Here is a 21,272-nt window from a genome sequence, read left to right as displayed (position 1 = left end):
GAGCAAATGTGAAGCAACCAAAGCCAACCCCCCTAAAACCCGGCCAAGACAAAAATAGGTATTGCAGATACCACAAGAGTTATGGTCACAGGACCGACGACTGCATCCAACTGAAGGATGCTATTGAAATCATGATCAGAAACGGACAACTAAGACAGTTCGTGAAAAGAAACAATGATCCTCGACCAGAAACCGCGGAGACTCGCGCGGTCGAGGAGATCCCTCCACAGCCAGCCGGGCAGAAAAACGCCAAGCAGATAGCTATGAGCGTATCCCGGCCAGAAGATTTGGCTATCCCCAGCGATTTTGAGGACACCTATACTGGTCCTACGCTTAGCACGGGGGACTACTTCACAGACTCACTCGTCATATCCGGCGGTCACATGGACAAGCACACCGTCGGATCAATAAAAAGAAAATTCGAGGATCTCATCAACACGTCCTCGAATATGAACGCAACGCTGGACAAGGCGAAGGGGCGATCAATGCCTTTAGCCTTCTATCGAGAAGAGCTGCCCGGTGGGACAGCCAATTTCCAAATTCCCCTCCTCGTCCGGGCAGACATGGCCAACATGGACGTTCGTCGGGTCCTCATCGATCCGGGGAGCTCTTGCGACATCATGTACGCCAGTTTGTTCAGGACCTTACAGCTGGACGAGACACACCTCACTCCATACATGGGCTCAGACCTCACAGGATTCAATGGAGCAACTACTAGGCCTTGGGGTTATGTCGACCTGATCGTCACCTTTGGCTCCGAAGAGACTGCTAAGTCGATCAGGGTGAAATTCTTGGTCGTGGACTGCCCCTGCCTCTACCAGTGCATCATCGGCAGGACGGCCATAGCAGACCTGATGGCTGTCCCCTCCACCGCCCACCTGAAGATGAAATATTACACTCATAAGGGGCAGGTTGCTACTTTGCACGGGGACATCGAAGCCGCGAGGAGGTGCTTTGACGCAGCATCCAAAGGCAACAACTTCATTGGCAAAGCTCCTGAAGCAAAGAAGCCAAAGCCTTCCTCGGAAACACCACCAAAACCATCCCCGGAAGCACCACCAAGTCTGCCCGGTCTAAGTGTGAGCTCTGTTGATCTTGACAGCCGCACCTCCAAGAAAGAGCATAAGGAGGAGAAAAAGCTGAGGAAGGAGGAGAAGGAGGACGACGAGGCGAGCAAAGAGCATTATCGCCCCATTCCAGATGGAGACTTTGAGATAGTCCAGTTTGGCGAGGATCCAGAAAAAGGAGTCAAGATTGGGACAGGGCTCCCCGAGTTGGCGAGGAAGCAGCTGAAAGTCTGCCTTAGAGAAAATGCTGATTTGTTCGCATGGCACGCTGCCGACATGCCCGGGCTGGATCCAAATATCGCTTGTCATCAACTTACTGTCGACCCACTTGCTAGTGCCGTAGTGCAACGTAGGCGTAGGCAGTCTCCCGAAAAAGCGGAGGCTGCTGAAAAAGCTGTAAAAGACCTCCTAGAGGCAAATTTTATTTCTGAAGCCAGATACACTACCTGGTTGTCAAACGTTGTACTAGTTAAAAAATCTAATGGAAAATGGCGCATGTGTGTTGACTATACCGATCTCAATAGGGCTTGCCCTAAAGATTCCTATCCTTTACCTTGCATTGATAAATTAGTCGATAATTCTTCTGGCTTTAAATTATTGTCTTTTATGGATGCATATTCAGGATACAACCAAATCCCAATGGCTGTGGCCGACAGGGGAAAAACAGCTTTCATGACCGAGTCGGGCAACTATTACTACAACGTAATGCCCTTCGGTCTAAAAAACGCTGGTGCTACATACCAGCGGATGATGAACAAAGTATTCCGGGCAGAAATAGGCGACATGCTCGAAGTCTACATGGACGACATGATCGTAAAATCCCATGAGGAAATCGACCATACCGCCCACTTACGTAAGGTTTTCGAGCAGGCCAGAAAACACAACATGCGATTCAACCCAGAAAAGTGCACCTTCGGGGTACGAGCAGGAAAGTTCCTCGGATTCTACCTAACAGAACGAGGAATCGAAGCCAACCCCGACAAATGTCGTGCCTTTACGGAGCTCCCAACTCCGAGCAACAAAAAATCCATACAAACCCTGAACGGAATGCTGACCTCATTGTCTCGCTTCGTAGCAAAATCTGCTCAACACGCATTACCGCTTTTCAAATTACTAAGGAAAGAAGCTGTGTTCGAATGGACGGACGAGTGCGAGCAGGCCCTCCAACATCTTAAGAAGGCCCTGTCCGAACCCCCAGTCCTCTCGCGCCCGGACGTCGAGGAGGTGTTATACATCTACCTCTCCGTCGCTTCCGAGGCCGTCAGCGCAGCCCTTGTCCGCGAAACAACGGAAGGACAAAAACCAGTGTACTTCACGAGCAAGGCTCTACAGGGGCCCGAACTCAGATATACACAAATCGAAAAGGTGGCCCTCGCCTTGATCAACGCAGCAAGAAGACTACGTCACTACTTCCTAGCACACACAATCATAGTACGAACCGACCAACCCATCAAATCATTGCTTGGTCGACCAGACATGGCGGGCAGGATGCTCAAATGGTCCCTCGAGCTTTCCGAATTCGACATTCGTTACGAAAGCAGGAAAGCGCTAAAATCACAAGTCCTAGCAGACTTTGTGGCCGAAATGACAAGTCCAGCCTCCTCGACAAGCGAGGCAGACAAATGGACAATATTCGTCGACGGAGCGTCAAGCTCCACGGGAGCAGGAGCAGGAGTTATCCTGGAAAACGAAAATGGGATCATCATCGAAGTTTCCCTAGCACTATCCTTCCCGACATCAAATAACCAAGCAGAATACGAAGCCTTCCTAGCAGGGCTACGGTTGGCCGAGGACATGGAGGCAAAAGAAGTAAAAATTTTCACAGATTCACAACTTGTTGCCTCACAAGTATTGGGAGAATATCAAGCCAAAAATGATAATCTCTCTGAATATCTAGCATTAGTGAAGGAAAAAATCACTAAGTTCGAATCCGTGGAGGTGCAACACGTTCCGCGCGAGCACAACAAACGGGCAGATATCCTGTCCAAACTGGCGAGCACAAAAAAGAAGGGCGGAAACAAATCCGTCATTCAGGAAGTACTCCCCCGACCAAGCATCGAGAAGGCGAGCAACGTCCTCGACATAAATGTCATTGGCGACCAAAACTGCTGGATGACCCCCGTATACAATTTCCTCGCGAATGGAACCCTCCCTGACGATCAGAAAGAGGCAGCAATAATTAGACGTCGAGCATGTGCATATGTCGTCCTCGACGGAAAGTTATATAGAAGAGGATTCTCAATCCCACTCCTTAAATGTGTCGACGAGGAAACGGTCGACTATATCTTGCGCGAGGTACACGAGGGAATCAACGCCCAGCATCTGGGAGGAAGATCGCTGGCCAGGAAAGCTCTTCGAGCAGGATACTACTGGCCCACCATGCAGCAAGACGCAAAGGACCATGTGAAGAAATGCGACAAATGTCAACGACATGGGGACATGCACCTAGCTCCTCCCCACGAACTCAAATCTTTGTCGTCACCATGGCCCTTCGCTTGGTGGGGCATGGACATACTTGGCCCCTTCACAAAGGGACTCCACCAAAATAAATTTCTGATAGTCGCCGTGGACTATTTCACCAAGTGGGTAGAGGCTGAACCCCTCTCCGACATAACGTCGTTCAGGATACTCCGTTTCTTTAAACGCGACGTACTCTGCCGATTTGGGATACCACAGGCCGTCGTCACGGACAACGGGACACAGTTCACGGACAAAGGTTTCCAAGACTTCCTCGCTGCCCTGGGGACTAAGCAACATTTCACTTCCGTGGAACATCCCCAAACTAACGGGCAAGCCGAGGCCGCCAACAGAGTAATCCTGCGCGGCCTACGTCGAAGATTGGACCAGAACAAAAAGAAATGGGTCGAGGAGCTCGAAAGCGTCCTTTGGGCCTATCGCACAACACCACACTCCACAACCGGGGAGACTCCATTTAGAATGGTATATGGAACAGAAGCAGTCATCCCCGTGGAGGTGGGCGAGCCGTCTCGCCGAACCGAGCAACCGCTCGAAGAAGAAATGAACGACGAAGCTCTCCGTGAAGAGCTTGATCTCGTCGAAGAGATCCGCACGGGGGCATCCCTTCGGGAAGCCACCCTTAAACAAAAAATAGCTGCCCGACATGACGTCAAAGTCATCAAAAGAGAATTCGAAGTAGGCAGCCTCGTCTTAAGACGAAATGCTAAGGACTCCCAGGATGGTAAATTGGCGGCCAACTGGGAAGGACCATATCGCGTCATTGACAAAACAGAAAATGGCGCGTATTATCTCGAGGATCTTCGAGGAAAGAAACTTCCTCGACCTTGGAACGCCCAAAAATTAAAACAATATTATAGCTAAGTTATTGCCAAACTAAAAAACACTTCTAAAAGGCTGCTCGGATCCTCTAGCAAAGAGCCCGACACCTCGACAACGGAGAGCACGCGGGCACACGTGCTCGATCCAAACAATTGAAAAGGAGATACTCTGGCTCAGGAAGGGCAGAGCGTCTCCCCGACGAGGATGACCTTTGAGACAAGCTCCTCGTCTTCGTGCCAAGGCTTAACGCCCAGCTCGCGATGGGAAGTTCAAGCCGCGGGGGCGGGCACAACAACGTGTCGGCGTCCGTATTAGCCTCAGAAAACAACTCTAGGCGCTTAGTTAGTTCCCTAAACTTTCTAAGTTAAATCCGAGGACGACCTCCTCGACGAAACGCGCTCGCAGCAAAAACTTACAAATATAAAAACGGTTTTGTCGAGCAGGCATACAACAATGTCGAGCAAGTATACGAATATCAAAACCAAAAAGTTGTTAAGTTAAAAACGAGCAAGCATAAAGACATGCATATTCCACGCAGGCATAACTTAGCAAAACGAAAACAATAGACGGGCACTGTTATAAATACCGGGCATAAAAACCCATTTGTTCGGATGTTACAAAAACCGGGCACGCAGGCCCCCAAAAATTGTCATGAAACAAAAAAGACAAATAAATTACAAGTCATTGGCGCGCAGGCCCAAATAAAAAACCGGGGAGGATCAGGAGCTTTCATCATGACCCTCCGGGTTGCCCTCTGGTGCCCTCTCCTCCCCGACAACCTCCTCTTCGACTTCCTCATCCTCCTCGTCATCATCATCAACCGCCTCCTCATCCAGCTTCTCCTCCTCGAGCTCCATTTCCCGGTACTCGTCGGGAATGATGATCTGCCCGTTCTCGACCCGCTTGAGCTTATGAATACCTTCAGTGGTCAAGCCACGCTCGGCATTCACAACCCTGAGTTGGGCGATAGCATTTTTCCACCCATGAACCATGCTCGCCAACATCAGGCCACGCTGCCTCTTGATCTCCTTGACTAGGTCAGCCCGACTTACCATCTTGGAAATCTCAGCACCCTCATCGGCAACAGGAGCCAGCTTGGACTGTAGGTCAGCTATCACCTCTTCCATCTGTTTCTTCTCCTCGGCACCCCGGGTCTCCACATCCTCGAGCTTTTTCTTTGTCTCTTTCAGCTCATCCCGGGTCAACCGAACATCCTCCAGCAAATTCCCATAGTTCTCCTGCTTGCCACGGAGATCAATCAACTCCCCTTCCATCTGCACAATCTTCCCTTCCAGCTTGGCATTCCGAGCAGCCAACCTCTCCGCCTCGTGAGTTGGTCCCCCTTCATTTAGCACCAAGGCTGTCTCCGCCAGACGGATGACAGCAGCAACATCCTCGTTGAGCTGTTTCTGTCGGGCAGATGCAGAAACGCCCAGTATATAATTCTTCTCTGAAGCGGGCACCTGGAGGGGATTCTTGTCGAAGTATTTCTGGTCGCTCAAACATGCGGGGAGGACGAAGCCACCGTCCCCCTCTGACAAGTCGACGATGGGTGTCATCTGCTCCTCCCGCTGCCTCTTCGAACGACCACCCGGAGTCCCAGCTGAACTGCCTACCGGGGAAGATTGGGAGACGCTCCCCGAAGCACCCTGATCGCCCATCAAAATGGTTGGCTTGGCCCTCCTCGCCTTTTTCCTAGCCTTCTCTCCCTTCTGTTCAGCAGCTATCCTGACAAGCTCACTAGCAAGATCTGCCATCCTACCTGCAAAGTTAAAAACGTGGTCAGAATCACGGGGAGAAATCAAACATAAAAATATTCAAATTTATGACAAGTAAAAGACGGGCAGGCAGAAAAACGGATACCCAGCAGAGTGTCCTCGGCTGAAACAGTCTTGCACGACAACAATAGCTTGGTATTAACAAAACGAGGCTCGATCCTCGGTTTACCATGCTTGTCCAAGGCAACCTCCCCTAAGCTGGTCATGACCTTGCAAGGCTTAAAGCCATCCACATATGTTTGGAGCTTTTGAAAGCCCGCCATTTCGGCCGGGGTAAGATCCTCGGCAGCAGTTAGATACTCGTCGGTCCGCAAATCAAAATGCTCCGACGACCACGATAATGGAAACCGGAGAACCCACTCCGTCACCTGTCCCCCCTCCTCGTCCAACCGAGGAGTCCCATCCTCGTTGAACACAGGCCTCTCCATGTGCAGGGAATCTTGGGCAAACTCTGTCACTGCCCTCACCACATAATATCTCTCCTTGAAGCCCCGAGCAGACTCAACAAACATCCTAAATATCTTGCTCGACTGATGCTTCAAGGAAATCCAACCCTGCCGATCCCCGACTCTCTGACGTTGGATTTGAAAGATATAGAAAAATAAGGCAACGGTAGCCTCTACCTCCAGATATCGACATAGGATCTGGTATGCCCGGATGAATGCCAATGAATTCGGGTGAAGCTGGGAAGGAGCCACTCTTAGCCGGCCAAAAATTCCAGCTTCGAGATCGTTGAAGGGCAGCCGAAATCCCAGCTCTTTGAACGCCATCTCGTACATAGTAAAACTACATCCTGCGTACGACGAACAAACCCGCTCCCCTTCGGCGGGCATATGAACCTCCCAGTTCTCCGAACCAGCCTCCTCGACGATAGTAAAAAGCCGCGGATCCTGCGCGGTAATCGTCGAAGCAATCCCCCGGGGCTCGGGCGCAACCCAAGCTAGCTCTGGGTCAGTAATAGTGTCGACCAACTTGTGTTTCGACGTAGCTTGGCTCCCCGTTACTTCCTCCACGTCGGACATTTTGAGTACCTGAAAAGCAGCGAAAATAAAGTGAATTCGACAGTAATCAAATCCACCCTTTCACCGCAAATCAAGTGAAAGGGCGTAAATTAGGACGAGGACGCTGTCCCCGACCATAAGCCCTTATCAAAATGGCAAACAAAAGCAAAACAGAGGAAACGGGGAGAACTATTTAACAAAGCCTAAAAACGGGGAGAAGGTCCCCGACACAAGACATGGCTCGACACTTAGAAGCAAATTTCAGTTGCGTAAAATCTAAAGTTAAAAACGGGGAGAAGCTCCCCGACATAGAGTTTTTACAAACTCATTTATCCACAAATTTCCCAGCGAAATAACGGGGAGAAGGTCCCCGACAGTTAAAACATTCGCGAAAGCGAAAACGGGGAAAAGGTCCCCGACAATCATACAATTCGTAAAGACACTTAAAATATTCGCGAAGGCAAAAACGGGGAGAAGCTCCCCGACATAAGGTTCAAATAGCCTAGCTTTTTGCTACGATAAGCGGGGAGAAAAAAACAGCATTCTCCTCCCCGACACAAAACGCATGGAATTCCAGAAATTTATCAACACTGTTCATCACCTTCATCATATTCAACAAGTTCATCATGTTCATCATCTTTTCCAGCGATGTTCATCAACATTCATACATCGCAGCTTCCCAGAAAGGGGATGAAAATACCCATGTTACACCAAAAATCGTAACATAGAGTTGACATTTGGGGGTGATTTTACCGCAAATGAACACAAAATCACACTAAATACAGTGATTAAACACAAAGCCTAAACTAAAACATCCTCAAACCAACACAGTACAGGAATGCAAAAACCCATTCGGGACATAAGCAAAACACAGAACAAGTCCCAAAGTTCAAACTAGAAAAATCTAAATTACTAACAAATGGAGTTCAACCCCAAAACCAAAATGGGTACAAACTAAAAATCCAAAACCCAAGCAGATCTAAAAGCATCAATCAACAAAACACAAATGGAAACAGAAAATATGAAACGAAATGCTACATTACCTCTGTAGTTTGAAGATGAGAAAGCCTCTAAAAGGAAAGGCAGTGGCACTCTGTCAGATTAAAAGCTTGAAAACCTCAAACAAGTTGAAGAAGATATGAAGCAGCGCAAGAGAGAAGAAGAGAAAAATGGAAACTTTGAAAGTGAATCCCTCCTCCTCTATTTATAGACTTTCTAAGTCCTGCGCCTGCATCATGAAACGATGCACCCCGTTGCATCATGATCGTTGATCAAAATCCAACGGTCACGATTAAAAGCCATCAAATGGCCAAGATTCCATCTGATTAAAGATGAAAAGACGCGATGGATCCAACGGCTTACACGCCTCCTCGTAAACCGAAGCAATGAACGCGTGTTCCCAATGTCATCATTACTCTCTCCACTAGCACGCACACGTGTCAAGATCAGACGAAACGTCTGTCTTTTCACATCCCATCGAACAGACCACGCGTCTCTCGAGGGGCTCATCGTTATCACCAACGTAATTATCTCCTCGACGCCGCGATCAGGCGAAAATTACGGGCAATTGAAGCAATCTTCATAAATAAACATGCCCGCAAAAACAGGCAACATCAACTAGATGCACATACACAATACCTCCTCGACAAATAGTCGAGGAAACAAAAAGCCAATAAATTTCAAAGGAAAAATTCCTTCCCCATAACTTCCTCCACGAACATCCTGGCACGCGTCACGAGCAAAAGGAAGCTTCATCCTTGGATAATTCTCCTCGCCGTGCCAAGGAGGAATTTACGAGCAACATACAAATGCGCTCCTCGCGCAAACGAGCAACAATTATAGTCAATGAATTATGAACTCCTCCTAGGAGTGACGGGGAAAACAACTCCTCGACATGCGGGCCTGGACCTTAAGTCATTACTCCTATGCCTAGGAGCAACGACTTGGGGGGCTCCTGTTCTGGACTGGGCCAAGAGCTGGCCCAATCCCTTCTGCCCGACATTTGGGGCACAGCCCAATAAGGGGAGACTTCCCCGACACGTTGTCCAATGACGTGCCATGCTCGACATAATGGATAGACAGCACGTTAAACACGTGCTCGCCTAACCATGCATGCTGATCCATTCAACCGTAGCTTAACAGCTAAGCAGCACGATTAGCACGTGCTCCTTTATCCAGCCACAGCTATCACGGAGCTTATCCCTTACCCGCGAATAGCGGAACGGCTCCAACCAAGATAGAGGCAAATAACGGCCTTCCCCTACGATACAGGGATTATCTTGGCAGTTGAGTCTATTGGGCCGGTTATCCCGGCCCAATAGACCAACCTTTGGCCCAGCGCTGGGGGCACTATATAAGCTCTCCTAGACAGGAGAGCCAGGTATTCTGAATCATTCTATACCTTACTTTCTCTCTCTTCTTTTGTATCTCTCTTGTTCACCTTGCTGACTTAGGCATCGGAGCACCTGCAGGTACAAACCCCCCCTTCGGTGTGGACGCTTGCTCAACGGACCGGCCATCAACCTATTCTGATCAACAGGTTAGATCATATTTAAAGAAGTCTTGAAATGACATGTTAAATTATTATTACATGTGGACCAATTAAAATTATACACCTTAACAGTGTGCCGGTACACGTCCACATAAGATGTGTACCGGAGTGCTCACCTTAGTAGTATTGTTTTGGTATCAAGGTGAATATCTATTTATGGTTTTTACCTAAAACAAGTAATCTATTTAAGGGGAAAAAGGTAAAGCTTCATCGATGCTTGTCTGTTCCACACTACATATATATATATATATATATATATATATTTTTTACAGTGTTAGAAACTCAATAATTTCACTACTAGTATTGCACATAGGCACATAGCAATATAAACACAAAATTTCGATTCATCTTTGCAACACAAAATCTCTTCCATTTTTATTTTTTGTTGCCATAACCATGAAGAACAATAAGGATCAACAAGGCAAAGTCTCATCATATCTAAAGTTTATCAATGATAAACTCTATTCTCTTAACTTCTTAGCTTATAACCTAGTTTTTGGTTGTGGTTTATTTGTTGGTATCACACTCACTTTTTGTCTTAAAAATTTTGCATTCAACTTTCAAATCCAACAATTCCAAAATCAATTCTTTAGCTTCAATCCACCTCCTCATGATTTTTCTCCTCCAATTTTATCTATCAACTCAACAACATCAAATGATCACAATAACCAAACAAAATTTTCTATTAATCGAAATAGTTTGGAAGATTTTTTGAAGATTCCAATGGCTATGCATGATATGAATGGGGATGAATTGTTATGGAGAGCTTCATTGGTTCCTATGATTGATAAAACTCCATTCAAACAAACACCAAAGATTGCATTTATGTTTTTGACAAAAGGACCTGTTTTATTGGCTCCTCTTTGGGAGAAATTCTTCAAAGGAAATGAAGGGTTGTATTCTATCTACATTCATCCAAGCCCTTCTTTCAATCAAACACTTTATAATCAAAGCTCGGTGTTTTATGGCCGGAGAATCCCAAGCAAGGTATTCTCTTTTCCTCCAAACTTCTTTACTAGGTGTTTTTAGGTGTTTTTCTTTACAATTAATCGTTTATTCTGTCTGAAATAATTAGACGTTCTCACTGTTAGAATTATAGAGATAAGGAAAAGAGAATAAGACGGCTAGGGTTTCAATAGAATATCATTGCATTACATAACATTACAAAAAGTTACCGGAGAATATATATAAAACTTAATAGACTCTAAACTAACAAGAATATGAACACCTCTCTTTTTTTCTTTTCTTTTTTTGGTGAAGAAATATGAACACCTCTTACTGGTAGAATAAACATCAAATTCACTAATATTCCAAGAACACCTCTTTATGACATAATTAGACAATATTCCAAGAACGATTTCTACACTTTTTTTTTACACTTTTTTATTGTTCAAAGTATGCCTTTATTACCTTTATTATGGACTATTTCAACAAAATAGGTATTTGTTTTTTCAAGGAAGAATTGGATGTTTAGTACTATGCTACAGTAATTAACTTTTGTTAATTTTATTTTAGTAAAACAACTGTTAATTTTTTATTTATTTTTATTCTTGGTACAAAACACAACTGTTGATTTAAAACAAAAGAATAGTTATTGTGATTTCCATTAATTGTTTGAAAATAACATTCACAATAACTGTAAAATAAATAACATTAGCAATAAATAAATAAATAAGAGATTTAAATTATTTGTTAGATCCATTATCGTGTATTCAAAGCATATAATGGTATATGTTAGAATTGTAAGGGCTAAGTATATCTTATACTCCTTACAATTCAACCATTTGCTTATAAAAAAATAAAATAAATAAGAGATTTAGAAATAACCAAAAATGAAATAAGAAGATTCATTTCCTCACCTTGTGTGTATATATGGCATGAAAAAATTCTTTGACTATGCCCTTATTATTGTACGACAAATCATATACGTAAGGAAATCTAAAATTAGTTAATATAAAATGATCGATTCCTAAAATTATTATCTGGATGAGATTAAAAATTAACAAATAAATCGAGCATTAACACAGAAATCATCAATATATATATGTAAAGCAAACTTTTTTTTGCTGATGTGGCAGCCTAAGAAAGCTCTTCCCTTTTGCCTTTTTTCTAAGCTCAAGTTGATGCTTATGTGTCATCCTTATTTTTATTTAATAATAATAATAATAAGTTTATATATATTTAAACATTGTTCCCACCAACTATTTAGCTTCCCATGTAATTTATGGAAGAAAAAAAACAGTTTTTTCTAATTTTATTGTCTAAATAGATCGATAATGTAGAGTTGAAACCCACCTGGGTTGGTGCATTGGTATTGGCTTGGGACCTGAGAGTGTGCTCCTCTTGAGGTCTGAGGTTCAATTCTCTCTGGTGCCAATTTGGATGGGCTAATTTAGCTTCTTCAAAAAAAAGATAATGTAGAGTTGAAGATCAAGAGATAATATTATGTAACTAAATGTCATCATTATTCCCACAAGAAAAACGTATGCATTAATAATTCCTACCCCAATGACTTTAAAAAACAATCCTAACATACAAATGATTTATGCTATAAATTCTTGCCATGAAATACATCATCAATCCTAAGGAGATGTTTTTTGCTCTTCTTTTCCTTTAATTTGCTATGGGCCGGTTAGTTCTTCTTTCTTCTCTTTTGTTCCTAAATTTATTTTTCAATTGACCAATTTATATATTATTTCTAATAAAAAGTTTATTGTTTTCTTAAATTGATGCTTCTTTTTTTTGCAATTTTGCACTCAAATTTTCTGCATAACAATTAGGTTCAAGAGAATTTGATATTTACATAAAAAAATTGATATTTTGTGTGTGTTTGCCGATAACAAAATGCATCAATCCTAAGGAGATGTTTTTTGCTCTTCTTCTCCTTTAATTTGCTATGGGTCAAGTAGTTCTTCTTTCTTCACTTTTGTTCCTAGATTTATTTTTCAATTGACCAACAATTAGGTTCAAGAGAATTTGATATTTACATAAAAAAAATTGATACTTTTTGTGTGTTTGCAGATAACAAAATGCATCAATCCTAAGGAGATGTTTTTTGCTCTTCTTCTCCTTTAATTTGCTATGGGTCAAGTAGTTCTTCTTTCTTCTCTTTTGTTCCTAGATTTATTTTTCAATTGACCAATTTATATATTATTTCTAATAAAAAGTTTATTGTTTTCTTAAATTGATGCTTTTTTTTTTTTTTGCAATTTTGCACTCAAATTTTCTGCATAACAATTAGGATCAAGAGAATTTGATATTTACATAAAAAAAAATTGATATTTTTTTTGTGTGTTTGCAGCTTACAAATTCGACCTTTGTGTCTGAATCAACATACAAGGAAAAAGGTTATTCATTGTGCTATTTTTTTAATCATTCATTATACTATTTTTTTTCTTAATTTATCCAAAAATAATAGGATAAATTTAAAAAATATGAGCTGAGTTTTTTATCATAAAATTAGACATTTGATAATCTCTACTATTTATTTATATATCACTCCAATTTTTTGATAATGTCTACTATTTGATAATGCGTTACTACTTTATAATTGTTTTTGTGTAGTTATATAGCTAAAAATTATATAAAAAACGTTAATTAATATTTTGAACCAGCGTGATTTTATATAAATCATATATATTAAATGGCAATCATGTTTTATTTTAAGACAAAAATAGAAGAACAAAAACACTTTCGACTGCAAATAAGAGTTATTATAACGTAAACTAATAATGAGCTATAATGTATAATTAATTGATATAAATAAGAATAAGCTAACTATTATACATTTATACAGATAAAGTCGGTCTTTTTGGATGCATAGATTGATCTCTCTTCTCAAACATATCTATACCCAAATCATATGCATCTTCTTCCCCAGCACATACTAAAATATAAAATAGAATATATTTTACATTATTCTATTATGTAGATTGTCAAATATTTAAGCTCATGTTTTTATTGATATAACATTTGTTTATATAATTTTTTACCCTTATTTCATGATTTCTTTTAATGATAAATGTGAATATGTCTATTTATTTTAGGTGAATGAGGAGATCTATAATAGGATATAAAGAATTCTATTTCACAAGGTGTATGTGAACCGCTTGAATCTTAAGAGAATGATAGAAACAAAAAAAAAAAGTTGAAAATAAATTTTTTGAATGCTTTTACTCATGTGACGTCATTGTTAATTATAATTGTAATTGTAATATATAATATACATGAAAAGTATTGGTGTAACTTGACTAAGAGGTTGTCAAAATAGATTAATTTCCATACATTTATCATCTATAGTTTAAACATAGTTGATTGAGTAAAGTTTATATATGCACTTTATATTGATCGACGAACAATTTGTGTTCTTCTTTTGAAGTCTATAGCTTTAATATAAAATTTGACAAAATTTATTCCAAAGTTCTTTAAATGTCTATTTTTTGTTTTATCAAATAAGAATACTATTTACATAAAAACAGTAATTGAGTTTATAAAGGTCAAGATAAGTGTCTAACATTTTTTTTATAAAAATAATAATAATAATATTATTAATAAAGAGATTGAAATATAAATAAGATAAAGTTAGAGAGAATTGAGAGAGAAAATGCGATAAACATAAAGAGAATAATGGATATAAGTCGATGTCGATCCTTAAAAATATATTAGTAGACTATAGTTTTTATGATAAGTTTTCTTCCTCATGCTTAGTGAACTTATGATGTGAACCGTAAGCTTCCAAAATAATGTCAAACCGATAAAATTAAAATGAACAAGATATTCATTTTTAATGCATTTTTTTAAAGTCTCTTTTCACATACATAGCGGACTCATAATCTCATCATTTTGTTTTAGTAATATGACAAATTTATTCAAACACAATGACAATGAAATGTTTTGGTAATATTGTGACTTTGGTATGAAGATTAAATATTTCATTTTAATAATGTTTTGACTTTAATTTGAAATATATTTAGAGGGTTAAAGATATATTTAATAAACCTATAAAATACTACTTAACACTGCACATGCATTACAAAGTTGTTTCGAAAGCTCTTTGAATATTTAGTCTAATAGAAAAAGCCTCTTTGAAGTATAAAATAATTATTACTTTAAAAAAATTTACGATTAATTAACATGTCATCTCATTTTTATAAAGGTCGAGACAAGTATTTACAATTTTTTCATATAAAATAATAATAAGGAGATTGGAGTATAATTAGGATAAAGATAAAAAGAATTGAGAGATACAGAGAATGATAGATGTAGATAATATAACTTATTATAAAACATAACTTTTTAAAAAAATATTTTAATCAAACCCGTGCAACGCACGGGTTGAATACCTAGTAAATCCATAAAAACGATATGAATATACCCTTAAATAATACACGGCATATTTCATAGGTTATTACTCCTTTTTTTTTTTTTTTGACAGCTAGGTTATTACAAATCTACAATCTACTAACAAATAAAAAAAAGTCTCCCAGCAATATTTGTCAAGCTTTTGACTTTTATTTAAATTTCTATAACAATTAGTTCATGTTGAAATATTCCTTTAAGTATGAAAAACTAATTACTTACTCCCGGTTCTTTTTTATAAAAAATACTTTGAAAAAATTACACGGATAAAGGAAGCATATTTGTACATAGTTATTTTCATTTAATACTCATTTAATTTTATCTTTTGTTATAACAATGACTTTATAAAGTCCTTGTGAGCGTAACTCAATTGTTAAGATATCACATTATATATATAGGAGTCGGTTCGAACCCAGAAGACTTCATTTATTCATCTTTAAAGTGAAATTTCAATCCATTAATTTTGTATTGTTAATACAGGAAACAAAGTGGGGTGAGACTAGCATGATAGAGGCAGAGAGACGTCTACTAGCAAATGCATTGCTTGATTTCTCAAACCAACGTTTTGTGTTACTTTCAGAATCATGCATACCATTATTCAACTTCTCCACAATCTATACTTATTTAATGAACTCAAAAAAAACCTTTGTGGAAACCAATATGCTTAAGGATTCACAATGGAAAAAAGGGTCTCAATGGTTTCAAATTGATCGTTACCTTGCACTTCACATAATCTCAGACAAGACATATTTTCCTAGGTTCAAAAAGAATTGCAACTCTCCATGCTATAGTGATGAACATTACTTGCCAACTTTTATTAGTAATGAATTTGGGAAGAGAAATTCTAATAGGACTTTGACTTGGGTTGATTGGTCAAAAGGTGGACCCCATCCTTCAACATTTATTGGAAATGATGTGACTATTGAATTTTTGGAGAGGTTAAGGTTTGGAAGCACTTGTGAGTACAATGGAATTAGGACAACTACTTGTCATTTGTTTGCAAGGAAATTTCCTCTTGATGCTTTGGATACATTGGTTAAATATGCTCCAAAGTTAATGCAATTCAATTGATTTTGTATTCCAATATACTTTGTTTTTTTGACTTTTTTCCTTCCATTAATCATATTTACTTTTGCTACTTTTCTCCCAAGATGAATATTCATTGATTTAAAATTTGGGGAACCTTGAATTCGGCCCTCTATTGGTTAAAGTTTTTTATTTTCTTCTTGTTTTGCATAGTGAATAATTGAATATATATATATATATATATATATATATATATAGGGGGCTGCTAATGATTGATCAGACAGTCTTGATGAGATCAGATCTTGGCTGTCTGATGGAAATCAACGGTCTGTAACCATGGTCCTTCGGTACGCGCGCGACACTGGATCCGCATCTATTAATGGGTATTTTGGTTAATTAATTAAAAAGAATAGGTATTTTGGTTCAATTGAAAAGGTGCACCTTGCTAACTTAGACCTAACTAGGGTTTAAGTTAGAAAACCCCATATATATATAGTAACGTGGAGAATTTTTCAATTGAAATAAAAACTAGGTGCAAAACATAAATAGAAATAAGCATTTGTTGTGAAATGTGTGTGTTTTTTTTTGTGTGAAAAATATTCATTGTAAAAAAAGGAATCAATATATATTTAATTAATGGTCTTAACTATATAATTTGGACAAAATTACTTATATACCCGTGTTTATTTTCCTATATAACAAGTCTTTGTATGAACTTTGCAAATCATATTGTTTTCAACCATTTTCTTCTTTATTTCTTTTCTTTTAACTTTTAAGTAGTAGTTTTGCTATAAACAATCTTGGTTTGTCAAGTTATAACTTTATCCTCTCTTTTTTACATTTTTGTTGTTCCTATTTATTTACTTTTTTGTAATTCATATTTGTTGTGTTACTTTTAATCTTGGTTTGTTGTGTTATCTTTTGATGATTCACTCTTCTATTTTTTCAGGAATATGATCATAATGAAAGCTATGAAGAGAAGATTTTTAAGTGTTTTTGTCAAGTTATAAGTTATTTTCATTTTTAGTTGGCTAGGTTTGATCCTCTCTTTTATTGTAATTATTTTATCATCTTAGTATAGTTTTGGTGGGTGTAGTCTCTTTTACGAACAACAATAAAATAAAATTCTTTCTATTGTATTCTTTCGCATAGTAATATATAGATAATTTCTTATTTTTTATTTTAGTCTTCTTTTACCTTTTAATAATTCTCTGTACTTCTATTTTTTTCAGGAATGTGATAAAAAATAAAGCTTTGCAGAGAAGATTTAAAAATGTCATTTTGATCTCAAGAATGCTTTGAAATGTGTCACAGAGTCGAAAACAACAATTATAGATGAATAGTTTTGTAATGACATATTTTTATGGAGGCTTTTTTTATATTATTTATGTAAATATTGTTTTGATTAAAAAATATATTATTTACATTCACGTTTTTTATTATTATTTTTTTGATTAAAAAATATATTACTTTTTTTGAAAATCATAATAATATTATAATAAATGCATTTACTTTGAATTTGGAATTTTGCAATAAATGCATTTAGTCATTGTAAGGCATTTGATCATCAAATAAATAGGCATCTACAATAATAGTGAATCAAGCATTTCCTCATTCGGTTATGTATTTACGAGACATAGTGAAATACTAAATTAATGGTGTAACAAAATAGTACAATTTATTTTTGGTATAAACTTAATATATTGCAATTTCTATAAAAATAAATAAATTTATATGTAGTTTGTTTTGCCTAAAAACATATCACTCTGTTGATATCTCTTACAATTCATTGTTGCCTATAAATTTAGGTTTGTACTTTTTTATTGTGAGCTTGGTTACACTTCTTATTTGTTTCTTGCCTTTATTTATTTGTTTTTATGGACAAATTTTGTTTTTTTTTAATACATGGACAAATTTTGTTATTACTCTTATATTCGTATTTGTTGTTTTGTTCCCAATTAAAATGTGTAAATGGCATATGATCTCAACCTATCTTTCGTAGGTTACACCATAATGTATAATTTTATTTTCTAGAAAAAAGTGTTTGTAAGAGAAGAAATTAGATCGATATTGCAACCCGGTGAATGACACGGGGAAGAAGTATAGATCAAAGCACACATAAGCACTCTTTAAGAAAAGAATATAAAAATTCATAACACAACATTTTCCGAAAAAAGAATCAACATATTTGTTATATTAATGAGTTTAATTAATTGAATATTTTGGGGAAAGTTACTTATTTATCCGTTTCTATTTTTCTATATAAATCATCTTTGGTGAACATTTAATCACAAGTCACAAATTTTTCAATCCTCTTCTCTATTGTTTTTTTTGACAATAATTCTCTTCTCTATTGTTATTTCTTCTATTTTGTGTGTGTGAATTCCTTTGTTGCTTTATTGTTATTCATATTGTGTTCTATTAAGTATTCATATGGTGCTTATATTTTTTTATGTTTATTAATACTATTATTAATTCTTTACGGGAAAATCAATAGCAAGGAGAAATGTATCACATTCTCACAAAATCACTTTTGTCTTTCGTTCTTGGCAAAATCTTGCTTATAAAACCTTATTAATAAAAATATGTTAGATACACTCTAACATGTACTATTTTTTTATATGGCGAATCTACACATCAGAGGATAAAGAAAACTTCACCCAATACTATTTTTCTTAGCTTATTTTAAGAGTATTTATATTTACGTTAAAAAAAAGAGTATTTATGTTTACTATTAATTACTGGCTTTACTCATATGTTTATGCATTAGTCAAATCAAAATGTTTCTCATAAATTAAAAAAACAATTATTTCGATTCTGATTTTTTTTATTATGTACGATGAAAATATTTCATTTATCCATAAATTGGAAATTGATTCCTGTTGTTATAAAAGTTTATGGATAATTAATTTCTATGAACTATGAAGATCTATGTCCCCCAGTTTATGTGTGTATATATATATATATATATATATATATATATATATATATATATATATATATATATATAAAAATAATAATGAATTATAGGTGGAGGACGGGAAAGAATAGGGGTGCCAACATAGTTGGGGTGTCTATTCCTACTTTAATATCTATATGCTTTTAATTTATAAAAAAAATTCTTATGAAGATAAAATAAATTGGAATGAAAATTTTGGCATAAAATATTATTAAATAAATATTCTAAACACTTTTTGTAGGCCGTTTCTCATATAGTTATGATGATTGTAGCATTTAAATTTTAAAACACGGGAAAGAGGTTCTCTAGATTATAATAGTGGCTAGACTCAGTTTAAAAAAATAAAGAGTTTAGGGTTTGAAGTTCGGCCCCGCAAATAATGTCAAAACTTTTATACCACGGGATGGAACTTTTACAAGTATATGAATGAAACTATGTTTATTAAAAATTACTTATAAATTTTAAAATTTCAATATTTGGTCATTTGATCGTTCGCTATGGTGTATAGAAATTAATATACACTTTCAACTTTTTTGCTAGAACACCTTCAACAATAGGGTAACCAAATGTACATTTAATTATATTATTAAAAGAATATTTTTTTAATCTAATTATTATTAAAATACAATGAAATATTTCATAGCTTAAAAAAAATTAAAATAAAATATTTCATAAAATATTATTAAATAATTTATATTTTTATAAGTAAAAACTAACCGGTGCAATGCATAGAGGAGAGGTAATTTATACTAGTATATGCATAGAGGAGAGGAGAGAGATGTAATAAATGTACAAAATAGTCAACTTTTCCTTAAAAAATTTAGATTCATCAAAGCAAATACAGTAGTACTACTACTATATAGATTTGTTCGGTATACATTTGTTTTGTACGGAGTAATAAATAAGACAAGATGTGACGAAATCTATTATTTATATATTTAGGAGTTTCTCTCCCATGGTCTTATTCTTATGTGGCACCATTTCCTTGATCCATGTCTTATGTGGCATTCTAATATTTCTCCAATTCCTATGTGGCTAACTATGAAGGCCTTTGCAATTTCTCTAATACATGATGATATCATTTTACTTAGAATCTTTGGCTAATTTGGAAATTCAATCATTTTTCAATTATTGTTTATAAATCGAATTTAATGCACCTATTAAAAATAATTTTAAAAGGAAATAATTGACTATTTTTGTACCAATTTCATCAAAAAAAAATTATTTTTGTACCAAAGCAATTGTTTTTAAATTTTTTTTATGAAAGGAAGATTGCCAACTGCATATAATAATTAGGTATAATTGTCAGCTGGATATAATAATTTTTATGGTCTTCAAATTCAATTAAAAAAATATTAAATCTTTATGATCTTCAAATTATTCTCTCACAAAATTTTTTCTAAATGGTCGTGTATCAAAATACTAAGGTCACACACACACACACACATATATATATATATATATATATATATATATTGTATTACGGTAAAAAAAAATTATATATTTTCATAATTTTATAATTATATAGAGTCACATAATATAATTAATATTTTATTATTATTTAAAAAAATTGGAATATGTGTGTTATATTCATGTGCATTAATTTATTTAATTTATTTATAATATAATGGAATATGTCTTATTTACTAATTACTAATTTACTAATATATTTTTAAAATTAAAAATGGAATCAATATATTTGATTTTTAATGAATTTAATGTCATATTAAAGAAAAAATTACTCATTTGTCCATTTTTTTTACTATATATATAACATTTGTCTGAACTCTAAAACTCATAATTTTTCAATCTTCATTATCTCTTATTCTTCTCTCTCGATAATCACTATTTTTTCTGTATATTGTCACCTTTTTAAATTTCTTTATTTTTTCTTCTTTGTTCGATATTTCTTATATTTTTAATATATTGTTTGTTTTACCTTTTAGATTATTTTCTTTTGGTCATCTTTTTATTTATTAATCCTATTTATTTTTCGTGACAGGGAAATAATTGAGAGGCAAGACGAAATGCATCACATTCTCACAAAATGGATTGAATTGAGAGCTCGGAGTCTGTTTTAACAACTGTAGTTTTGTTTTTTTAGAAAATCTTGCTTATAGCACTTTATCAATATCAATGATGTCTTGGATACAAGTTGGAATATCAATGATGTATTTACTTGATGAATCTATCAACAAATTAATCAAATGATGTATTTTTCCAATAGTATTAAGT

General features: G+C 36.6%; 1 protein-coding gene across 1 annotated transcript; it reads left to right on the top strand.

The window, feature by feature from the left end:
* Positions 1–10,090: 10,090 nt before the first annotated feature.
* On the top strand, positions 10,091–16,123 carry LOC123904074 (glycosyltransferase BC10-like). The gene is made up of 2 exons (XM_045953766.1): positions 10,091–10,681; positions 15,533–16,123. The coding sequence occupies exons 1-2, from the start codon at positions 10,091–10,093 to the stop codon at positions 16,121–16,123; spliced, it is 1,182 nt and encodes a 393-aa protein (XP_045809722.1).
* The last annotated feature ends 5,149 nt before the right edge of the window (positions 16,124–21,272 follow it).

The sequence above is a fragment of the Trifolium pratense genome, linkage group LG2 (assembly GCF_020283565.1).
Source record: "Trifolium pratense cultivar HEN17-A07 linkage group LG2, ARS_RC_1.1, whole genome shotgun sequence".
NCBI classification, from domain to species: domain Eukaryota; kingdom Viridiplantae; phylum Streptophyta; class Magnoliopsida; order Fabales; family Fabaceae; genus Trifolium; species Trifolium pratense.
Note: the sequence above shows the minus strand (reverse complement) of the source record. Positions and strands in the feature narration are given on the sequence as shown.

Bases quoted from the DNA above. Each gene is read 5' to 3' on its own strand.
- LOC123904074 (XM_045953766.1), top strand. From the start codon at position 10,091: ATGAAGAACAATAAGGATCAACAAGGCAAAGTCTCATCATATCTAAAG. The intron at 10,682-15,532 runs GTATTCTCTTTT...TTGTTAATACAG, and splicing joins GCCGGAGAATCCCAAGCAAG to GAAACAAAGTGGGGTGAGAC.